Source organism: Fundulus heteroclitus, chromosome 22 (assembly GCF_011125445.2).
Source record: "Fundulus heteroclitus isolate FHET01 chromosome 22, MU-UCD_Fhet_4.1, whole genome shotgun sequence".
Classification (NCBI taxonomy): domain Eukaryota; kingdom Metazoa; phylum Chordata; class Actinopteri; order Cyprinodontiformes; family Fundulidae; genus Fundulus; species Fundulus heteroclitus.
Genome location: NC_046382.1, coordinates 36,268,885 through 36,289,795, shown reverse-complemented (window position 1 = coordinate 36,289,795; position 20,911 = coordinate 36,268,885). Strand labels below are relative to the sequence as shown.

Below are 20,911 nucleotides of genomic sequence, written 5' to 3'. Positions count from 1 at the left end.
ATCTCTCTGGTTTCACCGGGGGAGCTTTCTTGGGGTTAATCTGCTGTGTTTGCTCTCCCCTGGTAGCCATAAGTGATGAGACAAGAAATGCCTGACCCTCCAGCTGGCAGAAGTGTATGTGAAATGTTATATTGCATGAATAATAGCGTATCCGACAGGAGCTTTAAAGAGTGCGTCTACACCATAGTGTGCGCTCTAGTGTAACCCCCCACCCCACCCCTAAATCTCCTCCATTTTTACTGCATAGCAGGATCTTTGGGGGAAGTAAGAGGGCTCCATCCGTATTCCTCTGTGTTGTTAGGCGCAACCGTGCATCTGTTACCTTAAAGCTAGGGTCGGCGATTCTCAGCCATGTTCAAAATATACTGAGAGCAGTGGAGCTACAATGAACAGCTAACTACTAACCTAGCCGCTAACCTAGCCGGATACATAAATGCGAGAAGTGAGCGCGTCAGAATTATTGGCATGTAGGACAACCAATAGATATGGTGATACCAACAGAACTTAAGGGACAGAGAGGGGTTTAGTATATAATCTAGCTTTAAGAAACGCCTTTTTTGCCAAACAATAAATAGATTTGTGTTTAAAACATTTGGTGGTCGCCTGCCTTTCCAGGCGATACTTTACTATTCATGTATGGCAGTACACTTTCCCCTTTATAATGGTGTGTTTCCAGAGGATCTGTTTTTATCACAATAGCACATGTATGCTTTGAAAAGCAATGGCCAACTGGGCTGAGCGATATTTCTGTTAGTACTAGTTAAGATTTGTTTGTTTGTGGCACTAAAATATGATGAAAAATGCTATTTTAATGGTGGTGGCTTAAACGGCTACAAACAAAATCCATTAAAAAACATCTAAACGGGATATAAAGTTTCCAGTTTCTAGATGTGGCCATATGTGTCTCTCCTGTATTTGCCTCCACATACGCCCACTGTCAACAAGCTGTAGAGCAAGTTTGTAAATCGAGCCTTTGTTTCACATGTTTGCAGAACATTGAAAAGTGTTTGTGTATAGGGGAGGAACACGATACTTTGAAAAAACTCAACAGAAAGATGGACCGTTTACCCACTTACTCAGCTAACAACAAAAGAGCAGTTATACATGGAGAGTGACTCTTGGATGTACAACATCCGTCCCTCACAAAAATCCAGCTTCACACCCTACTGACTCACAGAGGTTTCTGCCTCTTTTAGTCATTTTAATTTTCTCTCCTAGTCACCTCAGCTATTTCTTTATTTATTACTGTAGTATTTGTCAACTTAAATAAATTCTTTCAGAACACCAGTTTTTTCCTCCCTCTCTTTTGTGTAACAAATGAAAAACAGTTTTATTTTGGCATTCAGAGTTTGACCAGAAATCCCTTTTTGTGATTTTGGATTTTGAAACACACTCTGACTCAACAACAAAAGGTCTTGGTTTTAAACTTAATCTCTGTTTTTCTGTATTAGTTTTAGTACAGCAATTAATTCCCATCTGATTTGTTGCAAAGTCTTTGAACAAATTAATTTGAGATCTGCAAAATAATAAAAGCTCAGTCTTAATGAAACAAAGTTCTTCAGTCGGCCGTTATAATAAGTGGCCAAAATTTACACTTTGTAAGACAACAGAATTTTTTTTTTTTTTTTGGCTTTAGACTTTTTTTCTGTTCTGGGAATCAGTTAACAATTTAATTTAAATTCAAATAAGTTATTTTATTATATTATTGATAGCATACCACATAACCAGACAGGATTTCTCTGCAATTGAAAATCAAATAGAAAATAGAAATAGCTAGAAGAATCTCTCTGCTGCTCACATCATGACCTGAGGAAGCTGATGATCATCTCCTTTTATTATGTCCACAGTAAGCACTAGATAGTAGTCTCAGTTCCAGCCTCTACCTGTTGGACATGTTTTATGTACATTGAGTCATAATTCCCATGAATGAGTCTAACTACTGTTGTATTAGCTGCAGAGTTTGTGATCAAATGTTCCTCATGTTTATCCACAGTCACAAGTTAACACTGTAAACAGCAATGGACCGAGCACACAGCCTTGAGGGGTTCCAGTGCTCAGCGTGATGGGGTTGGAGATGTTTTTCAGTCCTAGTTGATTGAAGTCTCAGTCAGGAAGTTCAGAAAGCAGGGTTCAGGCCAAGCAGAAGACTTTTCTGTGTGTTTGGTGTCTGGGAGAAAGCTGTGGACATGATTCTGTTTATAGCTGTTTTTCTTTGTCCAGATGAGCAAGTAGTTTGTGCAGCACGGTGCAACTTCTGTGTTCAAGCTGAGGCAGTAGGTGAACTGGTATGGTCCTGATGATGCAGTGAGGGTGGCTGTGTTCACGTGTTAGCATTTTCATCAGTCCACACTAGAGATGTAACAATACATCGATCCACATCAATATATCGATTAAATGATTAATGATCCAATTACGACGCAAAATGAAATTATCCCTCCATATTATAATTTTTAAGAGACACCTTTAAATTTGAAATCCTGAAATTCCCAAGGCATGAGACTATAGTGAACAGTTGTTCTATTAATATTTTGAAATTAGGAGAATGTTGCTTTTGATTTAAATGCCTGATAACTTAGAAATAGGAGCTCAGAAATAAAATGGTCAAAACATATTTGGGTTGTTTATGAGTTTATCAATGTAAATAATACTGCTAGATGGGCAGATGAGATTGCATGATATCGATCGTATAGGTGAATTGAATTAAATCAAAATTGTATCGTAGCAGACTTTGATATTTGCGATGTCGGCAAATATTGTATCGTCATCCAAACAAATGGGTATAACAATGATTGGGATAAAGCTGGTGATTTACACCCTTAGCCTGTGCTGGGATTGGTGTGATGATCGTTAAGGTGAAATGTGCCTTCTTTGCTGGATGAATGACGTTTGTGTCCGTTTTTCTTAATGTCCCGAAGCACCTGAACAAGACGTACAACACTGACGTTCCACTGGTCCTCATGAACTCCTTCAACACAGATGAGGACACTAAGAAAATCCTGCAGAAGTACACGCACCACCGGGTCAAGATCCACACCTTCAATCAGAGCAGGTGAGTCCACCGCAGCTGGAAATCAGTTTTCTTTCATATCTTAAATGTAATCTTCTAAGAAGTGCTGAGACTAGCAGGTGAATGAACATTTATTAAGTCACGGCTGTGCGTTACTTGTGTTTCTAAATGCAAACCATCAGGAAGAGACTGTAAATGTCTTTTTGTAAGCCTGCTCGTACTGAACGCCGTGGTGTTTCTGGTTTGTCAACCGAGCGTGACTTTCATTTTACAATTATTCATCAGCCTCGGGTGTTCTGTCTGCTGCAGGGAGTGTTTTTCAAAGCCTTTTTTTCTGGGACAGCAGCAACACCTAGCTGAAGGATTTAATGTCAAAGAAGCTGTTTTAAATGTCAATCAGTGCGGGGACAAGGAAACGTTGAGGCCATAACAGTAGTTCATGAAAATCACTGCCACAGCTATAGGAGAGAAAGCAATTACCTTTAAACACCAAACAAATCCATAAACTCTCCAGCAACATTCATTAGGTTTTGGCTTAGACAAACTAACTACATTCAGGGCTCTGTTCATGTTTCAAACAAGCTTTTTAACCGCCATTTCAGGAAAACAGGAGAATCCGTTTAGTTTATCAATGCAAATTCTTCCATGTGATAAAGCTGTCATCTAACCCTGCAGCCAGTAAGTCAGGTTTTTTTTTTTTTTCAAGCGACTGGTTTGTATCAGGCAAGGTTTATTGGCAATCATTTCCTGATTAGTCAGTCTACATTCTGAACGTTATCTGACTCCGTGTCAAACATAATTATTGGATGGAAATTTTAACACTCTCTTAGCATCTTATATTAGCAATAAATGGTTATCTCGCCCAGCAGTGCAAAAACTATGGTCTAGCTCCTTTGGAAGGTGTCTATCTTTTACCTAGATTTCTAAAAGGCTGCTCAGATTTGTAAAACCAGCCAAAAAACAAGCTGCTCCATCATCAGGCTCAGAACTTCAGTTAATCCCATTCTAACAAGAGCTTTGTTCTTCTACTTTTTTAAATCTGTTCTCCTAACTAGCTCATCTGGATCTGGATTTCCTTGTGTCAGAAGTGCTGCCAGTTCCCACTCAGGCCAGCTGCTGATGATGAGGGTTACTGACCCAAATCCCTTGTGGAAACGCTTTGATCTGTCTAATGTACCCATTCATGATGGCTCAGAGGGCTTAGCTTTGTACCTCATCTGTCGTCTCCATTAAACCTAAACAAATACAACTTAAGAAGAATATCACACCTTGAATAATCGGTTTTCTGCTCATCACGGAGACAATAAAACGACAAACGAATACTTCCAGAATAAATCCCGATCATATCGTGCCTGTGCCTCTCTGTCTAGGTATCCACGCATACACAAAGAGTCTCTCCTTCCCGTGGCCGCCAGCCTGAGCATGACGGGCCAAAACGCCGACGGCTGGTATCCCCCCGGCCACGGCGACATCTACGCCAGCTTCTACAACTCTGGCCTGCTGGACCAGCTGATCGCGCAGGGAAAGGAGTACATCTTTGTGTCCAACATCGACAACCTGGGAGCCACCGTGGACCTGCACATCCTGCACCACCTGGTCAGCCAGCCCAGCGGCAAGCGCTGCGAGTTCGTCATGGAGGTCACGGACAAGACGCGCGCTGACGTCAAGGTAGGCGCAACGAGGAGGAGGAAGAGGGCAGCTCAACGTGAAAGTCATTGTTGTGCCTTGACTGCTTTCACAAACGACATTTGTTTATTTTGACGAATATAATGTATGAACTTAAATTGTTCTGTTTCTCCAGGGAGGCACCTTGATTCAGTACGAAGGAAAGCTTCGTCTCCTTGAGATCGCCCAGGTGCCCAAAGCTCACGTGGACGAATTCAAGTCGGTCTCAAAGTTCAAGATCTTCAACACAAACAATCTTTGGATCTCTTTGCCTGCTATCAAGAGGCTGCAGGAGCAGAATGCCATGGACCTGGAGATCATCGTCAACCCGAAGGTAGGCCAGGAGGAGCCCATTAAACTCAGTTACTTTGCTCCTATTGCTCTCCCTGGGGGCCTTTAGCTAACGCTTGTGAAAAGACATCAAAACTGGTTGGTTACTGAAGAATTTAAGAGCTAAACTGCTTAATTTGTCTCTTATCTCTATCTAGTAATGTCTCATTCACCATCTTAGACAGCAGCCGCTCTACACTATGGAAATTTAGCTCAAATTGGCGTCATGAGCTTTTTTTTCATAAACTTGTTAAACAAAAACGCTGGAGAAATTTAGCTAAAATCAGCTTTGAGTCATATGTGTTGATGTGAATAAATAAAAAAACTGGAGTTTGAAGTAACTCTAGCTTTTAGATTGTTGGACCTATAGCTCAGTGAAGAACACAATGAGCTGCTGTTTGTCTTCTTTTCTTTGCTTAAGTTAAATTGATGCCGTTGGACATCCGTGTAACAGTCAATGGCCGATTCATAGATAGCCATCGCCGTGGTTACAAAGTGTGAAAGAGAGCAAACAGTTTGAGTGAAGGCAGCTTCCTAGAAAAATGTCATCAGTTCAGTTTTACCCCGATGTGTAGCATGGTCAAAACGTCCTACACTGAAAAATGTACGAGTCCAAACTTTATTTTGAGTTTCTTTATTTATTCATTAAAGACAGTAACTCCAGAAGAAAGACCGTAAATAGTCTTCCCCCCAAACCACCAGTACACAATTATTACATCATTTAGAAATTCTAATAACAAATGTATGTGAAGCATTTTTCTAAATGTGTTCATGTATTTCAAGATAATCAGACAGGGGCCTTTTTAACTGGTAGTCCATGACTTCCTATTTCCCTGCTATTTTAAAACAATGCCCAATTTCCTTTAGCCTCTTTTCAAAATGGGAAACAAAGGGGACCATAGCATGTAAATAAAAGAGAGGGTCTGTTAGTGTTCGTAAGTCAGGAAATGACTAAACTTTGCCCATTTATGCAGTCAGAGCAATATTAAAAATCTTTAAATAACTGGAGGTGTGGCAAAGAAGGCTTTTTTATCTTGTCCCCATGATCTGCGAGGTGGATTTTGAAGAAGGTAACAAAAACCTCTAAAGCGCAATGTTGGAAAGCTGCAGCAAACCGTGACATCATGGGGTCACCAAGTCCCTGCACCGACAATTAGACACTATCTACATGCCAAGCTAGTGTTTGGGAGACATGGCAGGAAAACGGCTCTACTGGGATTTCATGGAGGTTTGGTGTGAAACAAAGGATGAATATGTGGAAAAGCTCCAAATGTCTCTTAACTCTTAATAGAACATTCCATTTTTGTTAAATTAATATATAATGTAAAATTATATATATATATATATATATATATATATATATATATATATATATATATATATATATATATATATATATATATATATATATATATATATATATATTTATTTATTTATTTATTTATTTTAAAGGTCATTGTTGAATTTTTCAGCAGATTAATTTGGGCCCTTTAAAATGTTATTTCCCTCAGTTTCCCTCCCCATCCCTTTCTTCTTCTTTTTTGTAACAAACAAACATTTTCTCTTAAAAAAGAACCTATGCTAGTAGGATTGCCTTTTCTAAATCAGATGGTGGATGGATGTGAACAGAAATGTTAGCTGTAAAGTTAAATGTTAGTTCAATCGTGACGTTCACCTCGACTAGATTAAACCCTCTCCCATCCTCACTGAGCGGACATCGCCTCAAGATATGAAAATCTGCCACCAGTGTAATCAATTCACACTGAAGCGCCGCCTGGCTCCTGATTATTGCTGCCTCTGCCTGGTCAGAATATATGGATGTAACTCTCATTACTCTACGGCGCTCACACTGTGACAAAGGGGAATCAGTGAGCAGAGCATCATGGTGCTCCTTAAGCCAGAGGACTCTATTACACCTAGTTGTAGAGATGCACATGGCCCTGAAATGGAGGGTGTTGCATAAGAGCCTCTCACAGACGTGTACCTGAGTCTCTTATGGTTATATTTGTATGTGTTACATCACAGCAGCCTTTCAGAGGGTAATTTTAGTTCATTATGGGCACCTCGGTGGTCTGAAGAAGCTCCTTAAAGCGTCTTTAAACTCAGCGACCTCTCCTTCCTGAATGGGAAAATGTCTACTTATTTTCTCACATGTGATCCCAGGCAGCATTTTTAAATGAATTTGTAGTGCTGCCTATTAGATTAAATGGGACGCACATTTAGTTTGGAGCGGGGGTGATGAGAGATTATGGGCGTGGGTTTTAATCGACAAGTTTTCACTTCAAGTCATCTTCAAAACTTGGATCATGTTCCAGTTCTTGCTGTGGAACGTGACACGTGAAGATAAGTTGATCGTTACTCGGAGATGACTTCCAGAAATCAAATACATTTAATCAATGATTATTAACATAATATTTAATTATCTTTTTTTTTTAAACAAAAAGATATTACGGTAGTCATAAACGAACAGTATAATCATTGTGATGCTCCTATTTGAGAAGTTCCTGCTCTGACTAGATTTTAACTATAAAATGTATCTGTTGTCTCAAAGTTAATATGGCAAGTTGCTAAATGCTCATAAAATCTTAACAGAACCCAGCTTAAAAAAAAAATCAGATCCATGCACCAGCCATCCAGTGTGTGACATCACTAAAGCCGGGCATGCCATGTACGATACTTTCAGTCATTGCTTGTCGGACTCGTCTATCCGGAAGCCAAACATAGACAATAGAAGAAGAAAAAGGCAGAAGTGTGAATGCTCACTGTTAAACATGAGGCTCACTGGAACGAAACGCGCTGCCTTGGCAATTCTAAGAGTTACTCCTCCGTAGTTTGACTCCATGTCACACGTAACGCCACCATGCTTCTCTCCACTCCTATGTTTTCGTCTGAGAAGAAGAAGAAGAAGAAGAATTCCCTTGTTTGCCATGCGCAGTGCGCGAGGTTGTAGCTCTGCTTCAACAGCAGGATGCCCTCACGATCGCTCACGGGGGCCGACTGAATTTCAAACATGTTTAATTATAATCCAACCGTACGCTTCCTGATCAAGAGGTGGTCGTGAAAGGCTGATCGCCCCTCGTTAAACACGATGAAGCTGAAACTCGGCCCGATCCAAAAGTTTCTCGCACGACTGAAGAATCGGAAAGGGCAAAAAAATCATCATACGGTGTATGCTCAGTTTAAAACTTATCTGCATTTCTTTTTACACCCAGTGAACATGTTGAATGTCTGAACGCTGATGAGCTGTAACCTGATCTGCATGTCAGACATTTTTCCTAAAAAAAAAACACAGTCAAAGATGGCTCTGTGCGAGATGGTTTAGATAGAAGAAGCTTCTCAGCTGTGGTCTAGACTTGTCTTCTTTTGACACAGTAAAAAATGATGACACTGCTGACGTTGTATCTCTGCTTCGTTTAAAGACCCCACAATCCTGGCGATGATGCATCAGTCACATGACCAAATCAAAACCTCATGACCAACCCCCTCCCCTCCCCCTCTTGAAACACAGGCACAAAGGGGAACTAGAGGGAAAAAAAACTCTGGTTGTTAGTAGGGCTACATAGTATAGAGGGAAAAAAAGCATATCAATAAAACAGAAATCAATCATATTGATTGATGTCAATAATGATCAAAAAATGAAAACATATTTTGGCCATTTTATGCTGTTGCTTAATGACCATTTTTAGATACAGAACACACGAACACTGAATTCAAACTCAACCCTTTATTCAACCAACCTTTTAATGAAATCTGCAAGTTTTTAAAGAGAAACAACAACACATGCAGTCTGAACTCTGTGAAGGAGGTGGAGCTTAGTGACGGAGCGTTCCTGGGTCTGCCTTTGTGATTGGTTGGGAGGACAAAGTGACTTTAGTATTACCCTAAATCATAGACTAGAATGTAGAAGAAAGGAAAATGGTTCCTCCATCACACTTTTTATTGGCCTTTTTTTTTCTATTGCACCAAACATCTATTGATTGATATATAATGCCGTTGAATTATCATCCGGCCCTAGTTTTTAATATTGGCACAGTTTTACGTATTGGGCCAATATGTTAAAAAATGATTAACATTGGCCGACACCGATGTTACAACCGATATATCGTGCAGTCCTGCTTTCAGTTCTAATGTATTACGTTGTTTTGTTTTATTTAACCAGGAATGTTCAACTGTAATAAAAAGTCTCTTCCATTTGGGAGACCTGGTTAGAATGAGCAACAAGAACTGTAAACATTTTGACTGGAAAAAGATGTTGCAAAACGTAATCATAATATTCGCAAAACAAAGATAAAATACACAAGCCATAAATTACAAATAAATCAAAATATCCTGTACACTACTTTATTTAAATGCAGTCACTTTGTTCTAAAACTGTTAAACATCTAAAACGCTTATATTTGTATTTCTTAATTACTATGGGAACTGTCTAAAGTGCTGTTCATATTCAAATATATTCAAATAATTTTTGAGCAGACTGCAGATATGTTTTCCTGCTCTTTCCCTGACAACAAAATGTATCAGTTATCAAAACGGACTTCCAATATGAAGTTACGATTAGTTTAGATGCTCAGATACTCCTAAAACGCAATCCTCCACGTATGAACGCCAGCGAATGCAGTAACTGTGTGGTTAGAAATGAATGAGTAGGAATGCCTAGAAACAATAGACAATATTACTAAAAATATGTTTTTAGACAGCAATTTTAACATGAACAGATTTCTATTAGGGGGGAAAAAAAAGTATGTAGCAAGATTGACCTTTGAGGAACACCTAACCTGTGCCTGATTTCTAAAGATGCCTGGTTGTAGTTACACACATTGGCTTGTCCCAGTTGAAAACAAATTAGTTTTACGCATTGCTAAAAATGGCTAAGATTTACAAGCTATTTGCATCTATTCCCAGTGAGACATCAGCTCCAGTGTGTAGCTGACTGTAAGCACAGTGACGGCGTCCAGAAAGAACAAAAACCACAAATAAAAACAAATGTTGCTCTCAGTGTAAAGGTTTGGAGAATCATTTTGTTAGTCACGTCCTAAAGATCGTAGCTCTGACCACTTCCACCTCCCCCCCCCCCCCCCCCCCCCCTTTCACCCCTAGACGCTCGATGGAGGGCTCAACGTCGTCCAGCTGGAGACGGCGGTTGGCGCGGCGATCAAATGCTTCGACAACGCCCTGGGAATAAATGTCCCCCGCAGCCGTTTCCTTCCCGTGAAGACCACGTCGGACCTGCTGCTGGTCATGTCCAACCTGTACAGACTGGAGGCCGGCTCCCTCACCATGTGCCCCAAGAGAGAGTTCCCAACGACGCCTCACGTCAAACTGGGCAGCTCCTTCACCAAGGTGGGAACGCACAGACTCCCGTTGTTGATCGTGTCACCTTCCTATTTATTTTTAAGGCTTATTTTCTTGGGAAAATGTAAATCTCCTGTCAGTCAGTCAAGAAGAGCTGTGGTTTTATTTGTTTTAAGTTCTTTTTATTCTACATAAGATGCGCTTTCCACAAAAAGCTATTTTTAAATTGCATGAATGTTTTCGGCACACTGTTTAAGGTACCGTGAGAATGCCTGAATTATGTCTCACCAATAAAGATAAGACCCTGTTTGTGTGTTCAGGTTCAGGAGTACCTGATGCGCTTTGAGAGCATCCCTGACATGCTGGAGCTGGACCACCTGACTGTCTCTGGAGACGTCACGTTTGGCAAAAACGTCTCGGTGAAGGTAAACTTGGTCCTCAAGTTCACACGGAGCAAAAATGTTTCACACTCTGAGTCGGCTGCTTTGAACACGATGACCTGGAAAAGATCCCTTTGATATTTCCTCTGATATCAAGACAAGAAATACACAAGACAACATGGGGTTTACTCCCCCTGCTAATCTGTTTTATTGCACAATAGTCTAAATTAATTTAACTCTTTCATTAATTTAATATGGTAAAGGTACTGTAATGAGTGGCATTTATTTATTTGCGCTGCATTTCAGAAATACTCTATGCCCTTGAACTTTTTCACATTTTCTCACATTACAAACAAAAGCTTTGATACATTGTGTTGGGATTTTCTAATAGAGCAGCCTAATGCAGTGCTTAACCTTGAAGCTTTTCCAGTCTTTTACAAATAAACATCACAAAAAAACTCTTGGTTTTAAACCGTTGTACTGCAGCTCTGGCTGCATGTTTAAGGGCTGCTGTCCCACTGGAAGATTGTCCTCCACCCAGGTGGAGATGCAGATGCTCTCTGCTGCCTCTAACAGGTTTTCTGCCTGGATTGTGCTGCACTTAGCTCCATCCATCTGCCCTTCAACTCTGACCAGCTTCCCCTTCTTTGCTAAAGGAGAGAATTTCCCACATCATAATGCTGCCACCACAGTGTTTTTCCAGGGTGAAGTGCACTGTTAGTTTTAGTTTTTTGCTGCTTCCCCCTCATGGCTGGAGGAGATCTGTAAAGAGGACTTTCCCGTGGTTTCTTTATAGGGCACCACTGAAGGTTTCCCTGCCAACAGATTTTCTCGTCTGAGATCGTAATCTCTGCAGCTCATTGGCTTCCCTGCTGGGAGAACATTAGCCACCCGCGCCTCGGATGAACACTTCCCAGCGCTCTATGTCCTGGTAGCTTTGCTGCTTGTCCATCATCTTCCCGTTTGCAGATGATGGATTGAACAGGGCTCTGTAAGATGTTCAAAGCTTAGGGTTTAAAACACAGCTTTCTCTCTGAGCTGTCTGCTGCCTCCTTGGTCTCTGTGCTGCTTGTTGCTCTCTAACCTCTGAGGCCTTCACAGCTGGATTTATGCTGAGATCAGTTCAGACGTAAATCTACAAATTAAGTCACGTCTGAAAGAAACTGGTTACAATGGACTTTATTTAGGTGTACCAACGTAATTGCAAATGCATGCTACCCTTTTCAGATTTTTATTTGATATTTTCCCCTTTTTACTTTGATCTATCACATAAAATCCCAATAACAAATAAAGTTTGTCGTTGCAACGTCCGAAATTGTGAAAAAAAAATTCAGGTGGTTGGAAAGTGTTCAAGGTGTCGCACTAGAAGCTGCTTTTTCTCACGCTCACAGCGTGAAAGCAACCGGTTCTGCTGGCCGTCTTTGACTCGCAGCTTCAGTTCCTTTCTGGTTTTGCAAATATTTGCAAGGTATGACTGCCATCATGCCTCCCTCTGAATTAAAAATGAAACTCATCGCTCTTCCTCTTGCCAGGGCACCGTCATCATCATCGCCAACCACGGAGATCGGATCGATATTCCGGCCGGCTCCATGCTGGAAAACAAAATAGTGTCTGGCAACCTGCGCATCCTGGACCACTGAGGCCTTTCCTCACCCGCCTCCACCTCCCCTCCACTGTGCAGCCCTCATCATGTGCCCCTTTGTCCTGTTCAGCCACCAAAAAACAGCTGCAGAGGACACGACTTCTCCCCCTGAAAGTTGAAACTAGGATATACTGCCCTCTTCTGGCTGCTTAGTATATAACCATTAGAAAGTGTTCATCAGAGTTAATCATAATTATGACCTTAATGAAGCCTTGATTTATAGATAGAAAAAAACACTTAACCGAAATAACCTAAAAAAAAAAAGGAATACCTTTTTTAAACTGTTGCTGTTCTTGACATAAAATCTGCATTAGTAGATTCAATGATGGCACTAAGAATATATTTAGGACTCCAAATATTAATGGATATTGTCTCTTAGCAGTAGTGATGCAATCTCATGGTGTACTAATGTGAAAGTCAAGTCAGCTCGATTAGGGCGGTGCTTTAGGCATTAATTAAAAGTAGAGACATAGTTACATTTTGGCTCTGCAACTGATACATGTATGTCACCCTGGCAGACAGACACACAAGACTGAAAGTACTTGAAACCTGTTCTACAGAATTTAACAGGGCGCACTTAAACGCAGCATGCCACAGCGAGGTGTAGTTCAAGTTCGTTCACAGCTCAGTGCCTACATGTTTTACCTGGGATGCCACTGATAAAATATAAAACACTGACAGCATTCCTAAAGTTCATCTTACAGCCAGAGAAAACAAACAAAAAAAGTGTGAAAATAAAAATTGGATTAAAAAAAAAGTGGGTAATTGGCTCAGATGTACCAGGAATGTTCTTTGTGACATTTACGGTACACCTAAGACTTCCTGTGAGAGAAAAGAAGCTTAATGTGTAGGGCTGGGTTAGAGAGCAAGTTGTGATTTACTTTTTTCTGTCTACATTTACCTTCACACACACACATTTAAATACATAGGTGCTCGTTGGACTTCATTAAAATATGAAATTAATAATCGAAGCGGCATTTGGCCCAACAAAGGTACAGTTTTCAGATTGTGGAGCCATTAAATAAACCTGAGGGGACAAATTAGATGCCTCGGGTTGGTAGCTTGATTTATTTTAAAAACCATAAAAACTGTGAGAGATCCCTGTGTACTTCCATTGCAAATATTCAGTGTCCCATAGAACCATGCTCAAATGAAGTGTGTGCTACAGAGCAGAAGGTGTTGCTTGAACAAGCTGAAGTCCTGTTTTCATGTTCTTGCACAAGGAGGACCTGACAGCATCCATATTCAGGCATGTTGTAACTTTATACGTTTGCAGAAAAGCCTTTATTTCCCCCCATGAGATTATAAAAAGTCAGCTTTGAGCATTATATGTGTTAGATTGCAGCATGTTGTGTGGTCTGAAGCTTCTTTGTCCACCCAACTCACCCAAATGCTTGTTTGTTTCCGCTGTGGGACAGGATGTGCAGTATTTCCTGTTGTGTTGGTTTACAACAGGTTTTTATTCATTTCCAAATCATGTACACAAACTCGTTACGTGGGGAATACTTGAGACGGTTTTGGCTGGTGCGCACAAGATCCTTGGAAGCAATAAATGTTGATCTGTGACAGCAACAAGGTCCCAGCCCAGTTCTGCCTCCTCAGAGCTGAATAAAGTGCAATATGAAGTACCGAACACGCAGTCTGTCGTCTCTTCAGCTATAATCCTCCTTTACAGGGAGGCAGGTCAGTGGAACTGCCGATATTATATGGGCTCCAGAAGACTTTCAGCTTCTTGGTAAATTAAAGATGTAGAAAAGAGTATTTGTTCCCTGAGTTCCCTAAAGCAAAGACAAACCTTGGTTCTGTACCTCGAGGTGATTAAATGTCACTAGTTAATCACGGTGGAATTGTAGCGCCTGAAGTCGGGCTTTTTTTGTCATGCGTGGTTGTCTCCTTGAAAACGTGTGCAGATGTCATCGCTTCACATCAACAGAGCCTCAGGCCAACGATGCTGATATGGAAGAAGCTTAATTGCTGTGAAGAAAGTTTTCCTAAAGAAGATTTAACTCAAAGTCCGGGTTTCCACCTGTTCAGCTCTGTTTCATTCAATTCAGTCTATTTAGATAGACCCAATACAACAAAGTTCAACTAAAGGCACTTTACACAACAAACAAATCCAATTTTATACAGGAGTAAAGAAACCCATTTTGTCATATACTGTAGAAGACAGTTAAATTCAATTATATACACTCCAGCTCAACCCTGGTTTTAAAATGCATTCAACTTCATCATTCCAATTGGTAAAATGTTTTCCATTTAAGGGATCTTTGTGGATTGCGTTGGGTCTTTAACTCTGCAGCATGCACGTGGCGACAGTGGAAAGGAATGACAGGAAGGAACGCTAGCTAGAAATCTGCAGTGACTGATGGTTTGAGATGACAGAGCAGAGACCCTGATCCAAGAGTACTGTCTGTGTTAAAGAACAAATAATGACTTAAAGGTGGCAGCAGCTCTTTTGGTCACTACATCTTAGATACAATTACAAAAAAAAACCTGTTAAACAAATAATCTATAGACCAGCACACACTCTATCGGGTGATAATGCAGTTTACATAGACAGTGGCAGCTGCTGCAGCAGCTCCTTCAGTGGTTTGGTCCAGGAGAGATCGAGAATTAAACACGGAAAGATGGGTGTGTTGCCCTCACAACACATGACTATGTGAAGCTAGACAGCCAGAAAACAACATGAATTAAATTATTTACATAAATTGTCATTTATTCACACCATGAATTTATTACTTTCTTTCAAAATGGGGCAAACTGTAATCTTTGTAATTTATCTTTTTGTACGGTGACCTTGAGTGACCAGGAAGGCACCTTTTAAATACAATGTAGTTTAATTGTTTTCTAACCTTAAAGGGGACTCATGATTGTGGTTTTGTTTATGTTGTTGGGGATTTTCTTCTTATATACCTGCTTGGTGGCCTCTTGTTTGCCCCTCACCTTCTGATCAACACAGGTAGAAATACCAAACACACAACCACAAATATAGAAACAGCTCTGCATCCAGACGTGCAACAAATCTATATACAGTAGAACTCTTCAAATTCCTTTGCTATGTGTAAATGCTAAATTAATGTAAAAGGGATTTCAATTAGTAGAAGGAATACAGTACAAATTGATGTTATTTGTGGTGAGACATGTTCTAGTGAGGTAAATATAGTGTGGAAAAATCATAAAAGATGTTTTTCAATACTCAAATAACCTTGAATAATTTATTTATAAGTTAGCCTTATAAATGATCCTCCAGAAAATATTTGAAATTTAACTAACTTAGTTTACTTTTGATATCTCTATGAAATTAGATTATTTTTTCCATAAAATGTTTTTAAAACGCTTTTAACGTTGCTTATTGTTTAAAAAGATTTAAAATTATAGCCAAGTGTAAAAAAAAAAGGGGGAGCGTATTAACACGTTTGCAGTCAGCCTTGTTCTCTTTAATTAACCAGTTTTATTACAATATTAAAAACGATTGAATCATTCATTTCCAAATAAACCCGCGCTCTAGTCAGACATATCTTGATAAACCAAGCAGATATTTCGGATTTAAACAGCCACATTCTCACCTACAATCAATCTAAAAGTTTATTTTGCATCAAAGAAAGTGTGATGTATGAAACTTTACTAACGTTACTTAGTGCCTTCTTCTTTTAGCCAATACTGTTAGAGCTCCTTCTTCCTTTATTGGTGGATTGCAAACAATTTCAAGGTGCATACCGCCACCTACTGTCCAACAGTATGTAACTTCACCACCTCCACAAACTTCAGTTTAGTGTCATGTAAGTAATGCTTTTCTAACATTAAAAATATATTTTTTGTCCTCTTCTGTGCCTAATATTCCTTTCAAATTCCATTCTTGTCCTGCCTTTTGCACCCTTTCCTTTAATTTCTCTCTTTCATCTAAATATACTACACATTTCATTAATTTATGTTCAACATTTTCTGCACAAACAACACACTGTTCATTAGTTTTTTACCATATTCTATATAGAATGTCATTTATTAATGTATGACCTACACATAGTCTCATCATTATCACTTCTTCTCTTCTATTTTTTCCCCTAAGTTCTTCGTTACTACTGACTTTTGTATTTTATTTAAGTCTCTTCTTTTCTTGTCTTCAGTCCATCCTTTCTGCCATATTTCTACTTCTTTTCTTTTGATTATTGCTTTATCCTCACCTTTGCCAAATGCAGTATGTAATGTTATTTCCTTCCCTAACGCCTTTTTAGCCAGTTTATCTGCCGTTTCGTTTCCTTATACCCCCCCATGTGCTGGCCTGGCACCCAACAAAACTGTATATCCATACCACCACTGTGCAATCTAAACAGACTGTGATAGATTTCTAACATAAGATCCTTCCTGTGTTGTTCTTTGCTTGTGCTCGAGTGTTTTCTGCAGCCCTACACATAGCGACACACTTATCTAGTGTAAGTCCAGTTTCTCTGAGCAGTCTTTCTCTTAGTGCATTATCCACTGTGCCACACACAATCCTGTCTCTCACGAACAAATCCCTCAAAGTGTCAAATTCACATGTTTTACTTTGCGTGTGAAGCTCTGCTAAGTACTGATCAAAAGGTACTCCACTTCCTATTGTTTCCCTTAGACTGAATACTTTCAATTACTGCCTTTGAATCTGTGCACATAACCACCTTATCTGGTCTGACCTCCTCCACCCACTGCAAACTTATAATGACTGCAACCTTCTCTGCTGCAGTCTATATTAGTATGTCTAATATAGACTGGCGACCTGTCTAGTGTGTACCCCGCCTCTCGCCCAGTGAACGCTGGACATAGGCACCAGCAACCCCCGCGACCCCATGAGGGATTAAGCGGGTCAGAAAATGGATGGAGGGACGGATGTCTATATATATATATATATACTTGTTTTCACCCCTATTTCATTTAATTTTCATTATTTCTTCTTTTCTATTACACTCATGTCTGCTTTTATCTGTGGACACAGGCAATAAGGAACTGTACTAACTGGATTACTCTGACAGAATATTTATTATCTAGTTCATATTCTTTAGCCCATTGATTTTCTTTCCTTCCAAACCCATTCCTTTGAAACTCAGAATATTCCCAGCAATTCTGTAATACTATATATGCTGGATTTTACTTCCTTTTAATTTAATCCAATATATCAATCTCATTTTATTTCTTCTCAGTTCTAACGAAGTCTCACCATTTTCTATTAGTAATGAATGTATTGGAGTGGTCTTTATTGCTCCTGAACATACCCTTAATGCCCTGTATTGTAACCTGTCTATTTATTGTAATGCTGAATTAGCTGCTGCGCTATACACAATGCAACCATAATCTAGAGCTGATCTCATTAGAGCCCTGTAGAGTTTTAGTAATGATTGCTCATCTGCACCCCAGTCACTTCCTGCCACCGCTTTCATTAAATGTATTACTTTTTTCACTTTTTATGTGAGTTTTCCACGTATAACACCTATCTATCCACACTCCTAAATATCTGAATTCAGACACTTATTCCACCTGCTGACCATACAGTGTTAGTTTATCAATATTAATCTGTCTCCTATTCATTATTACCATGTAGCATGATTTGCTTACTGAAAGTGTAAAACCCCATAAGACCATTTCTCAATTTGACTAATTGCTGTTGTAATATTTCTTACTACATCTGCCTCATTTCTGCCTCTCATCCATTTTGCCCCATTATCTATGTACAATGCAGATTTAATGCATCCATCTAATTTTGAAAATATGTTGTATATCATAATATTAAACAGTACTGGACTGATTGATTACGCTTCCTTGTAGTGTACCGTGTTCTATTTTAAAATCTCTTGAATAGTCCTTTCCAATGTTCACCCAAATTTTCTTTAAAGAAGCTAGCTATCCAGTAATACAGTTTTCCCCCTATTCCCATTTGATCTAACTTTATCAATAGTCCTCCCCTCCACATTGAATCATATGCTTTTTCAATGTCTAAAAATACATTAATCATTATTTTCAAACTTTTCTCAGTTTCGTTACACACCGTTCACAAGAGCATCTGCTGTGGAGCAACCTGTTCTGAAACCACACTGATATTTACTAACAAACTCTTTTTGATCAAGGGTGAATATTAACCTGTTAACTATTGTTTTCTCCATCCTTTTACATAAATGAGAAGTCAAAGCAATTTGCCTGTAACTTTCTGGGTCCATAGCATCTTTACCTGGCTTATTAAAGGGTAAAATTATTGCTTTTTTCCAACTTCTAGGAATAATTCCTTTCGTCCAAATTTTATTGAATCATTTTAACACTAAATTTAATGATTCATCTGTAAATTGTCTGAACATAGCATAACACAAATTATCCTCCTGAATGCCCTGTCCCTTTAATTGCTTTTTAAAATTCTTCTATTGTTATTATCTGGGATTTTAACTGGATTTCTTCTCCCGCTCATTTTCTTGAACATTGACCATACATTATATATATCTTAATTTCAGATTGCATGGCAGGACAATAATCTCTCCAAGTTTTCTTTTTTGCCTCTTTAATAACTTTATGAGCTACTGCCCTTTTCTTTTTGTATTCTCTCACATTTTCTCCTGTCATATTTTCTGTAAAGTTTTGAGTGCTTTATTGCGATCTTTAACTGCTGTGCTGCAGTTATCATTCAAGCAACACTTTTGTCTTTTCTTAAAAAAAAGACTTAATTCTGCAGCAATTCTAATGTGTTCATTTATTTGATTTTTGCATTCTTATATGTTTCCTATCAATGTTACCATCTGACTCATATTCTTGCAATTAAAAAAAAAATGTTCCCAATTTGCTTTATTAAACACCATCAAGTAACTTCAAACTCTCATTGTCTGGATAAATTATCATAATTAATAATACTTAATGGAAAATGATCACTCCCTAAAGTTAAATCTCCCCTTTCTCTCCATTCACATGAGTTTGCAACCAGACACTAAAGTGAGATCTATACATGATAACATGATATCTATGAACCTTTGCTTATATTCATTCTTGTACCCCACCATCATTTAGACATAATTACTTTTCATCTATCATTTCTTCCACAATTATGCCATTATTTGTTTGACTGCTTCCCCAAAGACTGTTGTTTGCATTAAAATCTCCACACCATATCTCTCTCCTAAATGTTGTTCTCGAGATTTTATGAAATGTGTCACTATTTCGGTTTTTACAATAATTGTAAAAGTTCACTATCTTAATATTTCCTATTATTTCTGTTTCATATATATATATATATATATATATATATATATATATATATATATATTGAGCTATTAAACTCCTAACAGTCCCCGGGAGTATATGAATAACAATTCTATAATCCTTCTCTTGTACATTTTCTTTTGCTTCACTTGAACTTAGGATAGACAGTATGTATCTGGTCTGCTTGTATTTTCTTCATATTTAGAAACCTTTCTGCTTTAAGACATTTTTCACAATGACCATAAATGACACAATTAATATAGGAAGAACCATGGCTGAGACAGACATTCTGGATTGATAACCAGGACATTAAGGGCGATTGGCAGTAAAGTTTTATTAGTTAAACTATGGTGCATGACAATAAATGCAGCTCAGTGTGGAGCACAGAGGACTGTATTTTAAAACATTTGTGTGAAAGTTGCCATCTCACTTTTGAAGCTGAAAGAAGATCGTGGAAATCACATTTGACCCAGACCCAATCAGCATCACACTAAATGTACCTGATCAGGTGTGCACTTTCAGAAATAAGTTTGCATGGCCGGGCTGGAATCTGAAATAGACTACTCACATAATCTAGCTGCCTCAGGGCCTGCTTCTAACGCAGGTTTGGACTTTCTGGTGTCAGTTCTACTCTTTCAGTCGACTCAGACTGACTGACTGACTGACAGGTGCAGGATCATCACTGTTCAGCTAGAGCACGTGTCAAACTCACGGCCCGCGGGCCGAATCCGGCCCATCAAGGCAATTTATCCGGCCCTCAAGAGCCAAAGAAGACATTTCACATCATAAGGTAGAGGCATATATCCTTTTAAATTGTATAAAATGGCTAAAACTGTGCCTCCCGTTGCAAATGTTGATTGTTTTTACTGTGTAGTAACATCTACCCGCCACTAGATGTCAGTTTTCCTACAACACATTAAAACAACACAGAAATGTCCAAAAAGAGAAAAAGTGATGCAGAATGATGAGAGTTTAAAGTGTAACTCACCCCAAAATCAAAATTTCTTTTGCAGATAAACTGGGCCTAAGGGTGCTACTTTTATGTTCCTGTGCATTTTTTATGTTTCTATGTGAACTGAAATGAAATTATGAAATCAAAAGTGTCATCTATACACATGCAACCGACCCTTTTAATGTCTCCATGATGCCAAAGTGGCCCAATATAGAAATTAGTTTGACACCCAGGCATCAAATCAAAAGTATTGATTGATTTACAATTAAATTCAATAAATTGGAGTATGTGTTCCCGTGAGGTTTGTTTGTCAGATTTAAAGTATCTTTTGAACATAACCTTTAAGCAGATATTAATATGCTTTTAAAATCCTGTGTTTCTGGATGAAGGTTTTGTTATTGGTCTAATGTGATATTCTAATATTAAGTCATGTTTTC

The 20,911-nt window shown here is 38.9% G+C and overlaps 1 protein-coding gene across 2 annotated transcripts in view; it reads left to right on the top strand.

Moving 5' to 3' along the window:
* ugp2b (UDP-glucose pyrophosphorylase 2b) overlaps positions 1-13,949 on the top strand; it is a 34,522-nt gene extending 20,573 nt beyond the window's left edge. For both annotated transcript variants that reach the window (XM_012872792.3, XM_012872791.3), the window contains exons 5-10: positions 2,916-3,049; positions 4,378-4,675; positions 4,809-5,006; positions 10,100-10,342; positions 10,615-10,719; positions 12,207-13,949. In XM_012872792.3, coding sequence (XP_012728246.2) covers positions 2,916-3,049; positions 4,378-4,675; positions 4,809-5,006; positions 10,100-10,342; positions 10,615-10,719; positions 12,207-12,314 — 1,086 coding nt within the window. In that variant the 3' untranslated portion in view covers positions 12,315-13,949. The remainder of the gene's footprint in view (positions 1-2,915; positions 3,050-4,377; positions 4,676-4,808; positions 5,007-10,099; positions 10,343-10,614; positions 10,720-12,206) is intronic.
* The last annotated feature ends 6,962 nt before the right edge of the window (positions 13,950-20,911 follow it).